General features: G+C 52.9%; 7 protein-coding genes across 7 annotated transcripts; 4 read left to right on the top strand and 3 right to left on the bottom strand.

Annotated features, from left to right (window-relative positions):
* Positions 1 to 185: 185 nt before the first annotated feature.
* Positions 186 to 675, bottom strand: Z519_06522 (uncharacterized protein; the record flags this gene model as incomplete). Its single annotated transcript, XM_016764262.1, has 2 exons — positions 186 to 425; positions 586 to 675. 2 exons carry the CDS (start codon positions 673 to 675, stop codon positions 186 to 188), a joined length of 330 nt encoding a protein of 109 aa, XP_016619344.1.
* A 1,019-nt stretch (positions 676 to 1,694) lies between these two features.
* Z519_06521 (uncharacterized protein) lies at positions 1,695 to 2,350 on the top strand (the record flags this gene model as incomplete). The annotated part of the gene is made up of 2 exons (XM_016764261.1): positions 1,695 to 2,141; positions 2,201 to 2,350. 2 exons carry the CDS (start codon positions 1,695 to 1,697, stop codon positions 2,348 to 2,350), a joined length of 597 nt encoding a protein of 198 aa, XP_016619343.1.
* A 730-nt stretch (positions 2,351 to 3,080) lies between these two features.
* Positions 3,081 to 4,151, bottom strand: Z519_06520 (uncharacterized protein; the record flags this gene model as incomplete). The annotated part of the gene is made up of 2 exons (XM_016764260.1): positions 3,081 to 3,522; positions 3,739 to 4,151. The coding sequence occupies 2 exons, from the start codon at positions 4,149 to 4,151 to the stop codon at positions 3,081 to 3,083; spliced, it is 855 nt and encodes a 284-aa protein (XP_016619342.1).
* Positions 4,152 to 4,790: 639 nt separating this feature from the next.
* On the bottom strand, positions 4,791 to 5,828 carry Z519_06519 (ribokinase; the record flags this gene model as incomplete). Its single annotated transcript, XM_016764259.1, has 1 exon — positions 4,791 to 5,828. The coding sequence occupies one exon, from the start codon at positions 5,826 to 5,828 to the stop codon at positions 4,791 to 4,793; it is 1,038 nt and encodes a 345-aa protein (XP_016619341.1).
* Positions 5,829 to 6,938: 1,110 nt separating this feature from the next.
* Positions 6,939 to 7,795, top strand: Z519_06518 (uncharacterized protein; the record flags this gene model as incomplete). Its single annotated transcript, XM_016764258.1, has 2 exons — positions 6,939 to 7,148; positions 7,205 to 7,795. The coding sequence occupies 2 exons, from the start codon at positions 6,939 to 6,941 to the stop codon at positions 7,793 to 7,795; spliced, it is 801 nt and encodes a 266-aa protein (XP_016619340.1).
* A 3,795-nt stretch (positions 7,796 to 11,590) lies between these two features.
* Z519_06517 (uncharacterized protein) lies at positions 11,591 to 12,495 on the top strand (the record flags this gene model as incomplete). The annotated part of the gene is made up of 2 exons (XM_016764257.1): positions 11,591 to 12,362; positions 12,428 to 12,495. The coding sequence occupies 2 exons, from the start codon at positions 11,591 to 11,593 to the stop codon at positions 12,493 to 12,495; spliced, it is 840 nt and encodes a 279-aa protein (XP_016619339.1).
* A 1,719-nt stretch (positions 12,496 to 14,214) lies between these two features.
* Z519_06516 (uncharacterized protein) lies at positions 14,215 to 16,803 on the top strand (the record flags this gene model as incomplete). The annotated part of the gene is made up of 2 exons (XM_016764256.1): positions 14,215 to 16,621; positions 16,682 to 16,803. 2 exons carry the CDS (start codon positions 14,215 to 14,217, stop codon positions 16,801 to 16,803), a joined length of 2,529 nt encoding a protein of 842 aa, XP_016619338.1.
* Positions 16,804 to 17,067: the final 264 nt, after the last annotated feature.

Raw genomic sequence — 17,067 nt, 5'->3', positions numbered from 1 at the left:
CACATATAGATGTGTCATAGACTTGTGGAGAACATCGGGTTACACTACACTTGCATGAGATTGCAGAGCGCGTGCTGTTGTTTGACTGATTTTAACAGACAAGGAGGGCATGCCAACTGAGTCCTATGGTAACTCCTTGGCACGGATTGTCTATCTCCTCGACACTATTTTCCGTCTTCATCTATTCAACTCCCCCCAGGTTGTCTGTCATCTTTCAGGTCCTTCAGATGCGGATCCGCCGTGCCCAGGTCCTTGTGGGCACCGAGGCCCGTATGCTCTCCGCCCGTCCGGGGCCCGTGTCCTCCTTTTCCGCTCTCGTGTCCTGGGGCTGCGCCGCCGCTGAGGGTGCGGTCGTTCATCTCGTCCATGCCTTCCGGTAGAGGTGCGGCCTTTTTGGGGCCAGCGAGGTCGGCTTCGTATGTGGGCTAGAAATAACATGGGGGGGGGGGGGGGGTGGTGTGTCAGTGAAGGTGCTAGCGATACTATGATCTGGGGGAAGAATCGCGCGAGCATTGTCGTTTTGGGACGGGGCTTGAGATGTGCTGTGCAGGTAGTCCTTCAGTGTCTTGCATCGTATGCACATACCTTTGTACCTCCATGCACTTTGTCCTGTCCGGCCTCGATAGGGTTGTCGGACTGAGGTTTTCCGTTGTCGAATTCTGCTCCTCGAGGCATCTTAAGATCGAGAGGGATGTTGCAACTTGATCACAATGGCAGGGCTGTCTTCAACTCTGGTCTTGTTCGCAGTGAGTTCAATGCGGAGTACGGAGTGCACAGGGACAGATCTCCTGTCCTTGACGACTCTATATTTCCTGCACTCAGCGTCAGCATCAGCCATTGCTGCGAGTCGACGTTAATTGGCATGGAGAATTCATCCGGGTGCATTCAACGTCATTAGTGAAGTCATATCTGCAAGGCACACGACGCCGCCGACGATCATTCATCGTACGATAGATGGGAAGATTCGCGCATAGCCACAGTGACTGTGGGAGGGTCTGGAAACTCGTGGACGACTCTTGGGATCTCGCTCTACTTGTTAGTGCCCCCTTGGCATATTATTAGGAAGATGATGACTTGGAGAATAATGGCAGCGATCGCATCGCATTGAAGAACACAGCTGGTGTTGACCGGGGAGTTCCGGACACGGTTCCTCATACAACGCTGCGCCCCTTGCGCCCCTCAGCGGAAAACCGGCGGGAAACTCTCCACTGGTTATTTGTTTCCCGCCAGTTCAATGCACAATGCGGCATTGAACGCTGCTCTTTTGTTTATCGGGAGTTCGCCAGAATTTAGCCCGAATTCATTGAAGGCCAAGGTGACATTCCTCCTTCTCGTCATCGTCCTTGCACACAAGGATTTTGTTCACAACTACCCCGGACTCACCTGCGCAACCTGACACGTGGCTTTCGTGAAATGTCGAGACAATCAATAAGACCTCAGGCCGCTGTTTCATCTCCTGCTCCTCCTACTCCTGCTCCTGTTGCCTTGGTGTCGTTGTTTATGCAGTCGCAGTTTCCTCAACATGACGTGACCCAGTGTGGGAACAGACAGATTCCATCGGCCGAGACAAACAGAGCGAACAACCACAAAGTCCCTACGAACCCTCTGAGACCAGACCCTGCATCTCTACACTGAACAGAACATACCTCCAGCATCCTCCTAATCGATAGACCTCGGCCCTCTACCAGAACGTCATGTCTGAAGCCATGTCCCCCGCCGAGCCGTCGCGGCTGCTGCGTGTGACGCTTGAGGGAGCCATCATGAGCGCCGTCTCCAACGCCCTCGCCCAAGTCCTGAGAGCCTACCGCGGTGGCGGGGCTTATATTGACCCGGTGGCACTCGTTCACTTCATCATTATCGCGGTCATAACCACGCCGCCGAACTACAAATGGCAGTTGGCGCTCGAGAGGAATTTCCCGACCAATCCCAAACGAGACAACAAGGCCGTGGACGCGAAGGAGAAGAAGGACGATGATAAGCGAGCGGCGAACGAGAAAGAGACTCTATCTATCACCAATACAATTGCCAAGTTCGTGCTTGATCAGACCATTGGGGCGTCGCTGAATACAATCTGGTTCATTATCGTAATCAACCTCTTGCGAGGTGAGAGTTTGAATCACATTATGACATCCATTCAAAAGGTGAGTTTGGTATCTTCACACTTCCTTTTGTGGTGGGTGATTGGCTGACTCTCGTTCAGGACTTTTTCCCTATGCTCATAGCAGGTTACAAGTTCTGGCCCATCGTTACGATACTCAATCTCGTCGTTGTCCCTGTTGAACACAGGATGCTCGTTGGAGGCCTGGCAGGGTTGGCTTGGGGTGTTTATGTTAGTCTCATGAACATTTGACCAGGAAGACGAGCGACCTGGCTGCTGGCATAGATGGGATATGCAAACACTGCACGATGAACGAACCCAGGGTTAACGAGTACCCAGTACTACCCAAAGATAAACTGATGAGGTAGAGACAGACGTTGCGTTTAGCCAATGTCGACCACACAGTTTGATGTGCTGCACAGTACTTACACCTGTGGCCAGAATGTCAATCCTTGAGGCGTTTCTCCAAGTCACTGTTTTTCATCTCCATCTCCATCTTCATCCCAGCCGTCTGAATCTAATATTCTTCTCTTATTTGGCCAACCCCGCGCCTCTCCCTCTATCGCCGCTGCATGCCATACATGTCACAACGTCGCCGAGACGCGGGACAAGGAAGGTGATATGCTAATGTGGAGAGACGGTACGTAGTGGTATACACTGTGGCCGCGCCCCGGGAGGGTGGCGGAACACGCGGAACGAAGGTCAACAATGGCCGCTATTGTGGGTGAGGTGATGAGGTGGCTATGTATATTATATATATACGTCATATATTCGATATGATATGTCCCATACGCTAATATCCCGTATCCGTCCATATCTAAAAGAGATGCAATGCCATCACTCTTTTCTCCTCTGGGCTCATGGCTCATGGGGCCGGAATGGACCAGACGTGGACGAGGGCTAAGCTTATAGACAGTGACGCAGACATGGACACAGACACAGACACGATCTCCTTCGAACCCAAACACGGATAAACATCTGCTTACAACTTGGACGCCTTCCACACGGGCTTCCTCTTCTCTCGAAACGCAGCCAAGCCCTCGGCGGCGTTCTCACCCTGCATGAGGCCCCTCTTCATGCGCTCGTCGATAAGCTGGTACCCTCTCTCGATGGAGCCGTTCTCCCAGGTCTCACGCAGCGCGGCGCGGGTAACAATAATAGCGTCGGGCGAGATGTCCGCGACTTTCTGCGCGAGCTGGACGGCCTCGGCGACGCACGACTCCCTTGTCGCTGACACGTGGTTGATGATGTTGTACTTGAGCGCCTCGGCGGCGGACAGCGTGCGGCCCGTCATGGACACCTCCGAGGCGATGGGCAGGCCTGCGTTGCGGACCAGGCGGGGTAGGCCGCCGGCGCCGGCGTAGATGCCGCGCAGGGACTCGGGCAGGCCGAATGTTGCGGTTGGAGAAGCGACAGTCATGTCACTTTGGAATGCAAGAAGAGGAGATTGTCAGTAACATAACTGGCCGAGCTAGACGGACATGGAGCGTGTGTTGGGGGGTCCGAAGGCAGCGAGGAGCTCCAGCAAAGGCCGCCTTGCGAGGCAGAAAACCCCATGTAAAAGGGAGGATTGAGAAACGCAACACACGGAAGAATAGGTGAGGGGCAGGGGAAAGACCCAAACGGGTGCATATACTCACCAGTTCAAAACAATCTCAAACCCCCCGCCCAAAGCGAACCCATTGACCGCCGCAATGATGGGCTTCTTGCCCAGTCTTCGACTAATGCCCGCGAAGCCCGAGGTGGGATGCATGGCCAAGTACGGCTTCTCCTCGAGTTCCTTGGGATCGCGCTTTCCGAGCTCGATCAGGTCCTGGCCCGCGCAGAAGGCCTTGGGGCCCGCGCCGGTGATGATGGCCACGCGTAGGGTCGGTTCGCGGTCGAACCACTCAAAAACACGGTGCAGGTGCCAGTGCACGGGGAAGGGGATCGAGTTCATCTGCCGAGCCCGGTTGATGGTCACGAGCAGGATGTTGGGCGTCGGGTAGGAGAGGAGGACGCTGTCGTTGGGCGGAGGGGGTGGGAGTTCAGTTTTGGATGTTGTTGGATACATTTTTTTTTTTCTTTGTTTCTGTTGGATTGGATTTATCTCCTGTCTCAGCTAGTTGTTGGTTTTCGATATCGAAGTCTTTCCGGTCGAAACAGACGGGATCTGTTCCTGTGGAAGCAGGGTTGCTTTGGAGGTCAGAGAATTGGTGTCTCAATATCCTTTGGTAGCAAGAGAGCGATGACAGAAACCCCGAGCTTCTGGACTGAAGTTGCTCGGCTGTTTGTATCAGTGAGCAAGTGAGCACTAGCAAAAAGGGTATTAATCGAAAGAAGATATTGGACGGCAGTCAGGATTGGATTGATGGGATGATTGCCAGGAACCTCGGTTTTTCCCTTTTCCCCACACCCACAAGGCTTGCTGACAGCCTTCCGAGGCATCTCCTCCGCCTCACAACCACTACCAGCCGGCTCCACGCTCCGTGATATTGTACCTATCTCTGCCAATCGGAGTACAAAAATTCCTGGCTAGCAGATGCGGAATCCGGGACCGATTCGCAACCTCGACTCATCATGAGTGTAGCCACGAGAGTAACCCCCTGACTATATTTTCCCCCTGTCATCTCTCGGGGCTCGGGACTAAAGAGAATATCCATGGCGCCGTGGAGACAGATATAAAAGACTCTCGCCCGTCTTTATATTGCCGCTATTCGTATCCGAAGGGAATGCTCTCCATTGCTCCATTTCTTTGCACGCACTTTGCTGCAGCCTCATTCGCCCTGACCACGGCCTCCCTGACACTGAGATTTTCCAAACCCTTCACTTGCGCGAGATGCCTGGCAACCGCTGTAGCAAAGTATCCCACAAACGTATCCCCTGCTCCCGTTGTGTCAACAACTCGCTCCACCTTCACAGCCGGGATGAGAGACCGGTCCAGAAAGTCGGAGGTCTCGAATGAATAATAGACACCGTGTGAACCAAGCGTTACCACCACGATGAGTATTCCCGCCTTGTTATGGAGATAGGTCGTCAGTCGGTTGAGCTCAAGCTCTGTCATGGGTTCATCTAGGCCGGAAGTCGGAACGGTCTTCAGCTCATCCACACACGCGAAGAGCTGTCGGCACTCTGTCTCGTTGACTACCAGCACCGCCAAGCCTTTGAGCGCATCAATCGGAATTCCTTCTGGGAACATAGGTGCTGGGTTAAAGATGACACATGTCTTGTACTCTGGCGAATTGAATGCCCTCAGCAGCCCAAGCACGGTGGATCGAGGTATCTCCCCTTGCATGACCACCACATCGGGGATGCCATCTTTTGTCACAGTCTCCATGACTTTTGCCAGATCATTCACCCGAGCATTGGCGCCTGGGACAACCAGGATCCTGTTTTCACCATGAGAGCCCTCGTCGACAACGATAGTAGCTGTACCTGTCTGAACTCCTTCCATCTCCTCGACGCCTGTGGTGCTTACGCCACTCTTTTCTAGTGTGGGCTTCAGGAGGGAGGCGTAGTATGGGTCATTGGCACCGACCGCGCCTATCATTTCGACCACAACATCTTGGGAGGATGGAGAAGTGAATGCTGCTTTCCCACACGCGACTGCTTGATTCGATCCCTTACCGCCAGGATGGACTGTCATCGATGTCGCAGACAGGGTTTCCCCCGGCCCGGGGACACGGGGAGTCCGTGTGACGAAGTCGATGTTCAGGGAGCCGATGACACGTATCACTGGTCTGCGCGCCATGCAGTTGATTGCCGCGCTGTATGTGTTTGAATAATCAACGAAGTTCTCGGCCTCGAAAGTTGGCGAGCAACAAACACGCTTTTGGTTGTGGCTCGGTGATAGGCTGATGAAAATCCTTACTCGACGATGAGCGTGGAGTGAGGATAAAAATAAGCTAAACTCTTTTATCGTAAGCCCGGCCAGCCTCGAAATCCCCGGCCCAAAGGAATCGATGACGAAGAGAAGGAGAAGGAGAAGGGGAAGAATTGCTGCCACAAAAGGTGGCAACTTTGTGTTTTCGTCTCTCTTCCTTTTCTGGCCCTTGGCTTTTTAAATCCCGCCAGATTGTTGGAAGGACCCCGGCGCAAACTGTCCCAATAAAATCTCCGAGAGATTGTACTGGGGCCCAATCTTGGGAAGCTATGTATGAGTATTTGCCGAAGGTGAAAAGAAGTTGAGGAGCAAACGGGTAACGAGGTTAATGAAAGAAACGGCGGTTGCGGTCTGACTGAGTCGCCTTACCATACGCTTGCAGATTCTTCATTTTGAGTGAGAGGAGACTTCGCTTAGACTTCGTCTTTCCCCATAGCAATATAGTATTGGAAGACGGCTTCATTTTCGAACCGTCACCATCTATCGGCCTGATCTGTGGGGCTTGGGGCGTGAGGTATCAAGGGTTCTTCCTGATATCCTTGCGGTCAGACTCCCACTTTTTTATCTCGGTTTCCCTGCCTCGACTTCATCCAATCGGCGTGCCACTGACCATTCGCTTTGGATTGGCGGAAAAGGCGTGAAGATCACTGCGGAGTATCAAAAGCATTATGGGGGCTGCGTCTTTGGGGTGTCCTGGGGTGTCCATGCTCGTCTCTGAGCCGTGGACTGGTCGTCCCCTCTTCATCGAATGAGCAGCTACATAATATTACGCATTGATAGTACCGAATTTGACCGCACATCCCAGTGGCTTGGACTGCCATGCACACAAAGTCGATGATGTCAAGACTTTTCAATGCCGCCAATGCCACCAGATGCTTAATGATACACAGCGCGACGAATAACGTGGCTGTTTCTACATTTCTCTCCAGTGTTCTCTGCCTCCGACAATCTTGGTTGACTTTGGGTTGATGGGAAACAATGTCACCATACGTTGAATGCGCCACCACCACCGCGCATCGGATTTCCATACCAGAGGCTCCTGTCACAGAGAGGTATAAGGCGCATATACCACCGTCTGGGTGTCTGCTTCAGAACTCTGGCGTGGTTTGGGCTACGTACGCTCCCTCGTCAGATGCACCATACGGTACGGTGAAAAATGGTTGGGCGGAGAAACACCAACACCAGACTGTAAGTCACCTGCGTCGTCCAAATCGGAAAGCTTGCTGAACTGTCGGCTCCATCAGGTTCTGGAGCAACACTGCTCCTTCTTCGACCCTGATGGCGATGGAATCATATGGCCCTCTGACACCTACCGCACCTGTCGCTCTTTCGAATGGTCAATCCCCACCTCTCTATTCTTCACCGGCTTCCTCCACGCGGTACAATCGTATAACACCGTTCCTGGCTGGCTGCCTGACCCCTTCTTTAGACTTTGGGTGAAAAACGCGTACATGAACAAGCACGGCAGTGGGACAGGCACCTTTGACTCCGAAGGCCGTTTTAGGCCACAACCATTAGAAGACTTCTTTACAAAATTTGACATAGATGGGAAAGGTGGGCTGACCAAATGGGAACTGTGGCACGGATTGAGGAGATCGAGAATGGCATTTGACTTCTTCGGTCAAGTTTCTGCCATGTTTGAATGGGGATTCGCCTGGGTCTTAATCTGGCCCGAGGATGGAATCCTGAGAAAGGAAGATGTTCGGAGGCTATTGGATGGGAGTCTGTATCATGAAAAGGTAGTGGCACCGAGACGTCATGAAAGAAACCAGAAGACCTGCCCCAAAGCGACATCAGCCGAAGCTCTGCAGGACGTGTCGTCGAAAGTACAGTGACATGATCTCTGTATCAAACCCTGACCCGCATCCAAATGTCATCTTCATGTTTGAGCGATGGTATGGCAAACTCAACCACCCATGGAAGAGATCAGGACTTGTTCTCGCATCAGAAGGTCGAGACACCATCTGCGAAGCTCGTGCAGCACTTTGAATAGTAGCACAGTAGAGATTAGGCAAGAGGGACCGTAACGATCCTGTATGTCTATGAATTGAGGATATCATGGATCAAATCGAGGGGAGAGGTGCACCTGAGAATAGGATGTAATCCCGCCATTGTCCAGACCTTGCGGTCTTCGGATCCTTTTGAGGTTGAGTCAAAAAAGCTGAGCAGAAAATGCAATCCCTAGGCGCGTCATCGGACTCGCAGGACCGAATTGGACTGCTTGTTGCTCGTGTTGCACAGGGAATCGCTTTCAGGTGATTCTGCTCATGCAGGGGATGTCTCGAATTGAGACCATGTGGTCAGAATCGAAAGAAGGCTCAACTTGACGTCTCAAGGCTCAACTTGACGTCTCTTACGCGAGACATGGACTCGGCGAGTCTGGGGCCAGGAAGCGATCCCCATAGAATGCGTCGAAAGCAGCCTGAAGAATAGTCAATGCTGTTCATACAGAGTCTCGACGTCAGTAAAATGACAGGCTAGTTCATCGTAGCTGGCGGCGGATAGCTGGATGTGCACCAAACTCCGTACGTGGATTGGTTCGTGTTGCAACTGCACCTGTGCTTCTGCAAGTATGCGTACATTGAGCACAAAAGTGGAGGGCTCAAACGTTCGAAGCTGGCCATATAGGCATGTAGTACTACTGTCGGTATATGAAGTGGTTAGTACCTGCCTGCCCCCTCGAACATGTTCTGCAAGCGACAACGTGGTATGTGCTAAGTTGGCATTGAAAGCTAGAGTCCTTGTTGGATCTATGGCTGCGATGCTTAGGGTTTGCTCTGAAGATAGATATAGGTAAGGGATGGTTGTTCACTTGCCCGTTTCGAGGTAGATACCTTGAAAATCTCGCCAGGCACTTGCATTCCCTGCGTGTTTCAGAGTGAGATGATGGATTCAGTTGATACTCGTTAGAAACCACAAAATAATGGAGTGGTGCGAAGAATTCGGGGTGGGCATGATCCAGTTGCCAGGTTAGCTCGAGATATTTCGGACCTAAAAGCTGAATATCTCACCACAACATCTGGTGCTGATGACTGACGACGGAGAGACCATTTCCTGAGGCGAAGTTGAAAGTCACACAAATTCCCTACACCAGATAGCTTAAGTGCCTAAGTACCGATTTCAACAGTTATGGGAGAAATTTGAAAGGTGCAAGTGTAACGCGGGGACGTAGGACAGCATACAGTCCTCGACACCCAGAGGTGCAGGGCAGTTGTTAACTCGCGTCGACGCCGCTGTGAAGAGGCGTACACTTTGGCGCGTATTGCATTTCCGTTTCAAGCAGGTATTCACCTCGGCGCTCCGATCAGATTAATCTCCCTTGTTGAGATGGCAGAAGATTTCAGCTCAGCTCTGGTAACTGAAACAACAGACTGGGGTCTCCTGGCGGTAGGAAGGGAGAACAGGAATAGATACGTAGAGTAGCACGTTTCAGCCGCAGCGATTCTCAACTGGGAGCTGTCGATTCTGCTCGTCCGGTGTGAGTACTTCTATCTCTTTCAGTGTGCGCCAGTCTGTGGTGAAATGCCGTGGAAAACACAGCTGACGAGGGCACACGGTGGCGCAGACCGATGAAAAAGGTGAGGGAACAGGGCCGGCGACATCTTTTGAACCTGGATAGGACACGTCAGCTGCATTTCACCATCTGGACGATCTTTCGACTGAGCGCAAGGATGTTCGCGGTCACGGCGAGCCTGGAGGGAGCGGATGAATGCCCTTTTCAACATGAATGCTTGCACACGGTATATAAGAAGCTAGCTCCCATGGAATGGTAGCTAGATGGCAAACAAGTTCACACATGTCCATAGCGTGACACAACTTCACCTTGCTTGATAGTGGTCTGCCTTTGAACAAGGAGATGAAACAAACCAGAGAGCCGCCAAAAAGAAATGCGAAAACGGGGGCAAGCGATCGGTTGTACTGGGTATTACTGTAACAAGTAGGTAGCGAGGAGCCCTGTCGGTTGGGATGTGAATGTCGACAGTCTGGGCCAATCGCTGACCCCCCAGCAGCCCGATCTCCGGGGAGCAATTTGATAAGCGGCTAGGCGCCACGCCCCTCTGAGTGCCCCTCTCAGTGTCAGTGGGTGCCAATGATGCTCCTACCTAATCCTGCCCTAGAAGCTGCGGCCGCTTTATTCTCCGACTACACCCACTAAACCCTGCCAACACGTCAGTGTAGGGAACTGAATCTTGGTTGGGGGGTGCTGTTTCAACCAGGCGCGGTCCAATTTGGCGAGGAATCGATCTATTATCTCGATTCTCACCTGTGGGCGCGTGGTAGCAGGGGCCGGGAAGTCGCAGATGGGAGCACGAGGGACACCATCCAGAGGCTCCCGGCCGAAATTCCAACTCGGCGCATTCTGGTCGACCAGGACTCAGTAGTTGACATGTAAATACCACGCCCCGTACATATATCGAGCAACATGATTGCCTGCTCAGGAACAAGGAGAAGAGGGCCAAATGAAATTCCAAACCAGGCCTCAGGTTGTAACCGTGCTCTTCTGTGTCTTCCCGTTTGTTCAAAAGCCCACTCCTATCTGATTTTCTTTCTGCCCTCTGCTTTTCCCTCTCATCTCCTTTTCGCACCACGCTCTTTCTGTCTCGCTCTTTGTGATTCTTGGGGCCAAGTGAGCCTAGCGAACTTCGTTGGCTTCGACGCTGGGCAGTGGTCAAAGACTGGCATATTATCTGCCACCCTGGTCGGCGTGGGCGTTTCAGTCCAGATTGCCCTTCAGATCGTCACTTCGACAAATCTCCCGCCCAACCTCCGAGGCTCTCTAGCTCCCCGCACTCGCCATCACTCGCCAGTACCCAACTGTGTCGGGCATAGCCTTAGCTGGACCTAGCCGCAATTAGGCCCTGTCCGGTTAAGCTCCAGGTACCGACTTGGAGCCAACAGTCCTTGCATCGAAGGCTAGCGAGGCCAAAGCGCACCCTGGCCCCTCGAGACCCTGTCGCTGCAGGCCCGCAATTGGAGCAGGACCATCGTGGAGCCGCTTGTCTTTGTGCTCTTTTTTCTCCGACTGGTCACCGTCTCAAAGGAGACCAACTCCCGCTTTCATCAAGACCGCTAAATATACTCCCCTTGCGGCTTCACCTTTATTACCATTCTCTTCACCTCGACAGCCTCGACTTCTCAACTTCCGCCTTTCTTCCACCTCACCTCCAGTCCCTCTTTAGGCCATCTGCCACCCCTTTACCTTCGTCTCCAGTCCCTTTGAGCCCTCTTCACTCTCTCGAGGTGCACACAATCGGACAGTCGCTCTTTTCGCCACATAACCACATTTTGCCCCAATTGTCGCTCAAGAAGCACAAGCAGAAGCATAGTCAGTGACCGTGCTGTTTGGACTAGATCGTCCGTGCATTGTCAACCTAGCTCTTTGACCAGAGTCCATTCCCACACATACTGCCTCACCTGGTGTGAAGAACTTGCGTCAACAGAAGCACATTGCTCACTCCGGCCAACAGCAGACCGTCACTCAACAACGACTTCTGCTTTTCTGCCAGAGGGCAGTGACAATCCATACGCTCAAAATCTGCGGTCATCTGCTGTTTCGTGCCCACACAGACACCTCCAATCCAACTCTCGATCAACTTACCAACGATTAATCAATCAATCAATCATCCAAGATGAAGACTGTTGCCACCTTCGCCATCGCCGCCATGTGCGCCAGTATGGCTGTTGCCTCCCCTCTTGACAAGCGCGAATATGTGACCGAAATCGACCTGTACACCGTGACCGTCACAGTAACTGGCTATCCGCCTGCTGATACACCCACTCCATCTGCCCAAGCTAGCCCTGATGGCAACGATTGGAATAGTTGGGGCCAATGGCATGGATGGAGTGGCGGGTCGCCTTCTCCTACCTCTGCTCCTGCTGATACACCTGCCCCATCTCCAGCCTCTGATTCTTGGTCGACACCTGAAGCCTCGACTCCCGCTCAAGCGGCACCTTCACCCGTCTCCACCTCTGTCTCTTCGGATTATCAGCAGGGAATTCTCGATTCTCACAACATGCATCGCGACAATGCGTCCGTGCCGCATCTGACCTGGAGTGACCAGATGGCTTCTATCGCCGCGCAGATCGCCGCCAGCTGTGTTTATGCTCATGACACTTCCACCGGCGGTGGCGGGTATGGCCAGAATATTGGCGCTGGCGCTCCTCCCTCAGATATCCCTGCCATGATCACTGACGAGATGTATAACGGAGAGATCAACTTTTACCCGGCGTATGGGGTGGAGCCGGACATGAGCAACTTCGAAAAATGGGGTCATTATTCCCAGATTGTCTGGAAATCGACCACTGCTGTCGGTTGTGCCACTCAGTATTGTCCCAATGGATTGGCCAATACTGGTGGCAATGTCAGCCCTTATTTCACTGTCTGCAACTATAGCCCACCGGGTATGTCTACTTGACAGCCTTTCCTCTCTTGACGCGCAAGAGATTTGCTGACTTGATTTTGATAGGCAATTTTGGTGGCGAGTACGCTGCGAACGTCTTACAACCTGGAGGCTTGCCCACTGTCACGTTATAAGTGGCACTTCGCTTCTGAATGATCTCACGATTCATTGGATGACCTCCAAGCCCAAGCAACAAAGCCAGTGGCCATGTTATTTTGTGCTTAGGACCAGGTAAAATGCCATGTGCAAAGTGTTGGTGGTGAGTTTGTGAGCAGCTGCGCAGATGAGAGAGCAGTGTGGGAGTGTTTTCTTTCCTTTCTACAGGCATGTTGCTCCACCATCTGTATGTACCCATCCAGGAGTTCCGCGGGTGAGTTGGACATCATGGCCTTTCTGGATCTTGATTCTTGACCACCGGGAGTGCGGCTTGAAGACCATTTTAGGAGGTGAGAGTGCCCAGGAAGGCGAGGTTCTGAGGAAGGAGGCTCGAGTCTGCAAAGTAAGCAGAAAAGTGTATCAACAGCATTTGCAAAATCCTCAATTGAGTCCCAGTGGTTCAGACTTCCAAAATTCCGTCTGCTAGGTGGCGAGTTCGTCTCGGTTTTATCCCGGCTTCGGCTCCAGTCGCGTCTGGAACCCCGTTGCCCCCGTTAGCACACTAGCACCATCTCTCGATCCCTTCCACCCATGTTCTCCTTTCCCCAGGTTTGGCTTGCGGAGAAAAGGAAGTGCAGCTCATGCCCTCGTTGTCAGACACCGAAGTTTTCCTCGTGGTCCGGTTTCATCGTGTTCCACGCCCCCTCCGATCACCCGTCCGTCGTTCCTTGATCTGGTGAGAAGGGCGAAGAATCGCAACAGTGGGACGAGAACGGTGTTCTCGTTCCAGATGTTCTAGAAGCTCCGGGATCGCAAGCCTTTAAAGGGCAGCAAAGCCCAGTCGATGTCAGCTTGAGGCTTGGGATGGTTCGACATCCAAATACGTCACAGAGCTTCCAAATTGGTTAAGCCACAGGTGGTGCTGGTATCAGCCGAACCACAGGACTGCCCCCCCAGTTTGCAAGTGCAGCAGACAACTCTTTTGGACATTTATTTCTCTAAACTTCAGACGAACACGGACATAGAGTTCTCCAGTCTGATTCGGACTCATTGACTCTTCCTCCCACCTCGGTTGACTCCAATTGTCGCGGCGCAGCGATTCCCACCCCTAGGAGGGTCGTTTTTCTCAGACCACTGACGGCCCCTCAAACCGCCCAAAAAGCGGGCGGATTTTAGCCTCTTGACGAGTCAGACTGCGCTCTGCGCTTTTCCAACTCTTTGTACGTCCACCTCTCTTTCCTTTCCTCCGAACGCACCCACGGCGAAAACACACAGTGACCACTTGCCCACACCTGTTCCCTGTCCATGCGCAATCTCGCACTGCTTGCGATACCTCCCGGTCGCGAATGGACCGGGGAGGTGCTATCGTCATACGACCACCATCCCTGTTGCACCCTTTCACATGCACAGATCGGCTCTGTAAGAGGTGCTTTGAGGAATGATGCCCTCGGGCAAGGTTCGAGGGCGTGAAAAACCCCTCTTGACGTCCTGACCCTGTGCTAGATGACAATTTATGCAGTTTGCGCGACTTCTTCTAGACCAGAGCTCTTCTCTCTCCCTTCTTTCCTCTCCCGCAGCCTGTGTGCTCCTCCTCATCAGACCTTCGGGCGTGCTTGCCTTCCCTCCATCTCGGAAATCGCATTCCTCATGCCCTCTTACTATTTGCATGACTGCCACTACTTCTACCGCACCGCACTTCGCCTTCTGAACATTGCCACTGTGCTGGCTGCGCTGTACGCATGATTCAGATATTGACCATGTCTTCCTCAGGGACAGGAACCAGATACTTTGCCCGCCCTAAATCCCTCGACGAGACATTGAACAATTCTTCCCGCGAGAACGGAGTTCACGCCAATATGTCGAACGGTCAAGTGGAGCGGTCGCTTGAGGCGGCGAAAGAGACCACAGACTCCTATACCAAGGTGGAGAAGGAACCTTTATCTCTAAAGAAAGAACTTTCCAAACAGGGAATCACCTTTGCTGCGCAGGACAAGCTTCCGAAGTTGCCCATACCTGACTTGGAGTCGACTATGAAGAAATACCTTGATGCTCTCGCTCCGCTCCAGTCGCCGTCGGAGCACAACGAGACAAAGGCTGCTGTTCGGGACTTCGTTGAAAACGAAGGTAAGGATTTGCAAGACCGATTGAAGAAGTATGCCACGGGCCGAACTAGCTATATCGAACAGTTTTGGTACGACTCGTACCTGAACTATGACAACCCCGTCGTCTTGAACCTCAACCCGTTCTTTCTTCTTGAGGATGATCCAACCCCAGCCCGGAACAACCAAGTCACACGGGCGGCCTCTCTGGTGATTTCTGCTCTCTGCTTCGTCAGGGCAGTCAGAAAGGAAGAGCTGCCGCCAGACACATTGAGAGGGACGCCGCTGTGTATGTACCAATACTCTCGACTCTTCGGTACTGCACGAGTACCGACGGAGAATGGCTGTATCATCGGCCAAGATTCCGACTCCAAGCATGTTGTTGTTATGTGCCGCGGTCAGTTTTATTGGTTTGACGTTCTGGACGACAACAACGACCTGATTATGACGGAAAAGGACTTTGCCATCAACCTGCAGGTTATCGTCGACGATGCTCAGCAGACACCCATCCAGGAGGCTGCTAAAGGTGCCATTGGGGTGCTTAGTACCGAAAACCGAAAGGTCTGGTCCCACCTGCGAGATCTCTTGACCAGGGAAGAAGGCTCCAATAATGCGGATTGTCTGAGTATCGTCGATTCGGCCCTGTTTGTGGTCTGTTTGGACTATACTGAACCCGCCGATGTGTCTCAGCTTTGCGGCAACATGCTTTGTGGCACTAGTGAGGTCGAGCGTGGTGTTCAAGTCGGGACCTGCACCAACAGATGGTATGACAAGCTCCAGATCATTGTCTGCAAGAACGGCAGTGCCGGCATCAATTTCGAGCACACAGGTGTGGACGGCCACACTGTCCTCCGCTTTGCCAGTGACGTGTACACCGACACGATTTTGAGATTTGCAAAGTCCATCAACGGTCAAGCGCCGACGTTGTGGACAAGCCAGAGCCCGGACCCCTCAAAGCGAGACCCTAACAGCTTTGGCGATGTGAGCACCACTCCTCACAAGCTCGAGTGGGACATGCTCCCTGAATTGCAGATTGCCTTGCGGTTCGCGGAGACACGGCTGGCGGACCTCATCAACCAAAATGAGTTCCAGACGCTAGATTTCGCCGGTTACGGCAAGAATTTCATCACCTCGATGGGCTTCTCACCGGATGCTTTTGTGCAAATGGCTTTCCAAGCAGCATATTATGGTCTCTACGGTCGTGTTGAGAATACCTATGAACCGGCCATGACCAAGACGTTCTTCCATGGTCGGACGGAGGCCATTCGCACGGTCACGCCAGAATGCGTCGAATTCGTCAAAACTTTTTGGGCTGACAACCCCGCTCAAAAGAAGGTCGACGCATTGAGAACGGCGACAAAGAAGCATACCGCCATCACTAAGGAGTCGAGCAAAGCGCAGGGTCCAGACCGGCATCTGTACGCTCTATACTGTGTGTGGCAGCGCAAGGTCAACGACGAGTCAGCAGAGGTTGGCAGTACCGCTGGATTCAGCTCGAACGGCTATTCTAGTCCCACCGACATGAGCGACCTGGGTAGTCCGAAACGACTAGAGGAGACATCTTCACCGATCAGCCGTTCTCGGACTGGGACCGAGTCCAGCCGCTCGCCTGCGCCAGCTCTGCAGCATATGCCAGCCCTGTTCAGTGATCCTGGCTGGGACAAGATCAACAACACCATCATCAGTACATCCAACTGTGGCAATCCGTCACTGCGCCATTTCGGCTTCGGGCCCACTTCCGGAGACGGTTTCGGCATCGGGTACATCATCAAGGATGACTCTATCTCAGTTTGTGCGAGCAGCAAGCACCGGCAAACCCAACGTTTCGTAGACAGCTTGGAATCATACTTGCATGAAATCCGCAGATTGCTGAGGGCTACTAAAACGAAAGACATTGCTGCCTCCAAGATCACCCGAGCCAGGGAAGCAGAGGAAAAGGCGGGCAAGGATGGCCGCCTCAAATCTCGCGGCCGGGTTATCAAGACTGAAGCTTCCAAGGTTGATGGCTTCCAAACGCCTACGAGTTTGGATACGGCAGAGGTGGAAGATGATGGGTTGGGTGGATGTAAGTTTTCCTTCGCGTATCGTTGATTGCAGATTTTCTCTGACCTTGATGTCTCTCTAGATGGCTTCTTTGATGCTGGCATGCTGTTGCAAGCGCTCAAAAAGGATCAACCCAAACCTTCGGAACAGATTGCACAGAGGAGGAGGACTGTGGGCAAGAAGCTTGCTTTGAGTGAGTACTAGTACGAGCCCAATCCTGAATTGGAGGATGGCATTGTGCTGGTTGGACGGCATTTGGGCAAATGGGAATGTGTGGTCGGGGAGATGATTAACCAGGCGGAAAACCTGGCAGCACAAGGGGTTTTGTGTGCGTTTGCGGGGGATGGTTCGCATTCGCAGTCCCAGGCCGGTCCGGGGTGTCGTGCCTGGATCGACCAAGCGAGCCAATTACTTGCAGGAGGCTTGCGAAGAGGCGCGTACGGGGTGCAGGATGATGACACCAGCCAC

Source organism: Cladophialophora bantiana, assembly GCF_000835475.1.
Source record: "Cladophialophora bantiana CBS 173.52 unplaced genomic scaffold supercont1.9, whole genome shotgun sequence".
NCBI classification, from domain to species: Eukaryota; Fungi; Ascomycota; class Eurotiomycetes; order Chaetothyriales; family Herpotrichiellaceae; genus Cladophialophora; species Cladophialophora bantiana.
This window is presented reverse-complemented; position numbering and strand designations above follow the sequence as displayed.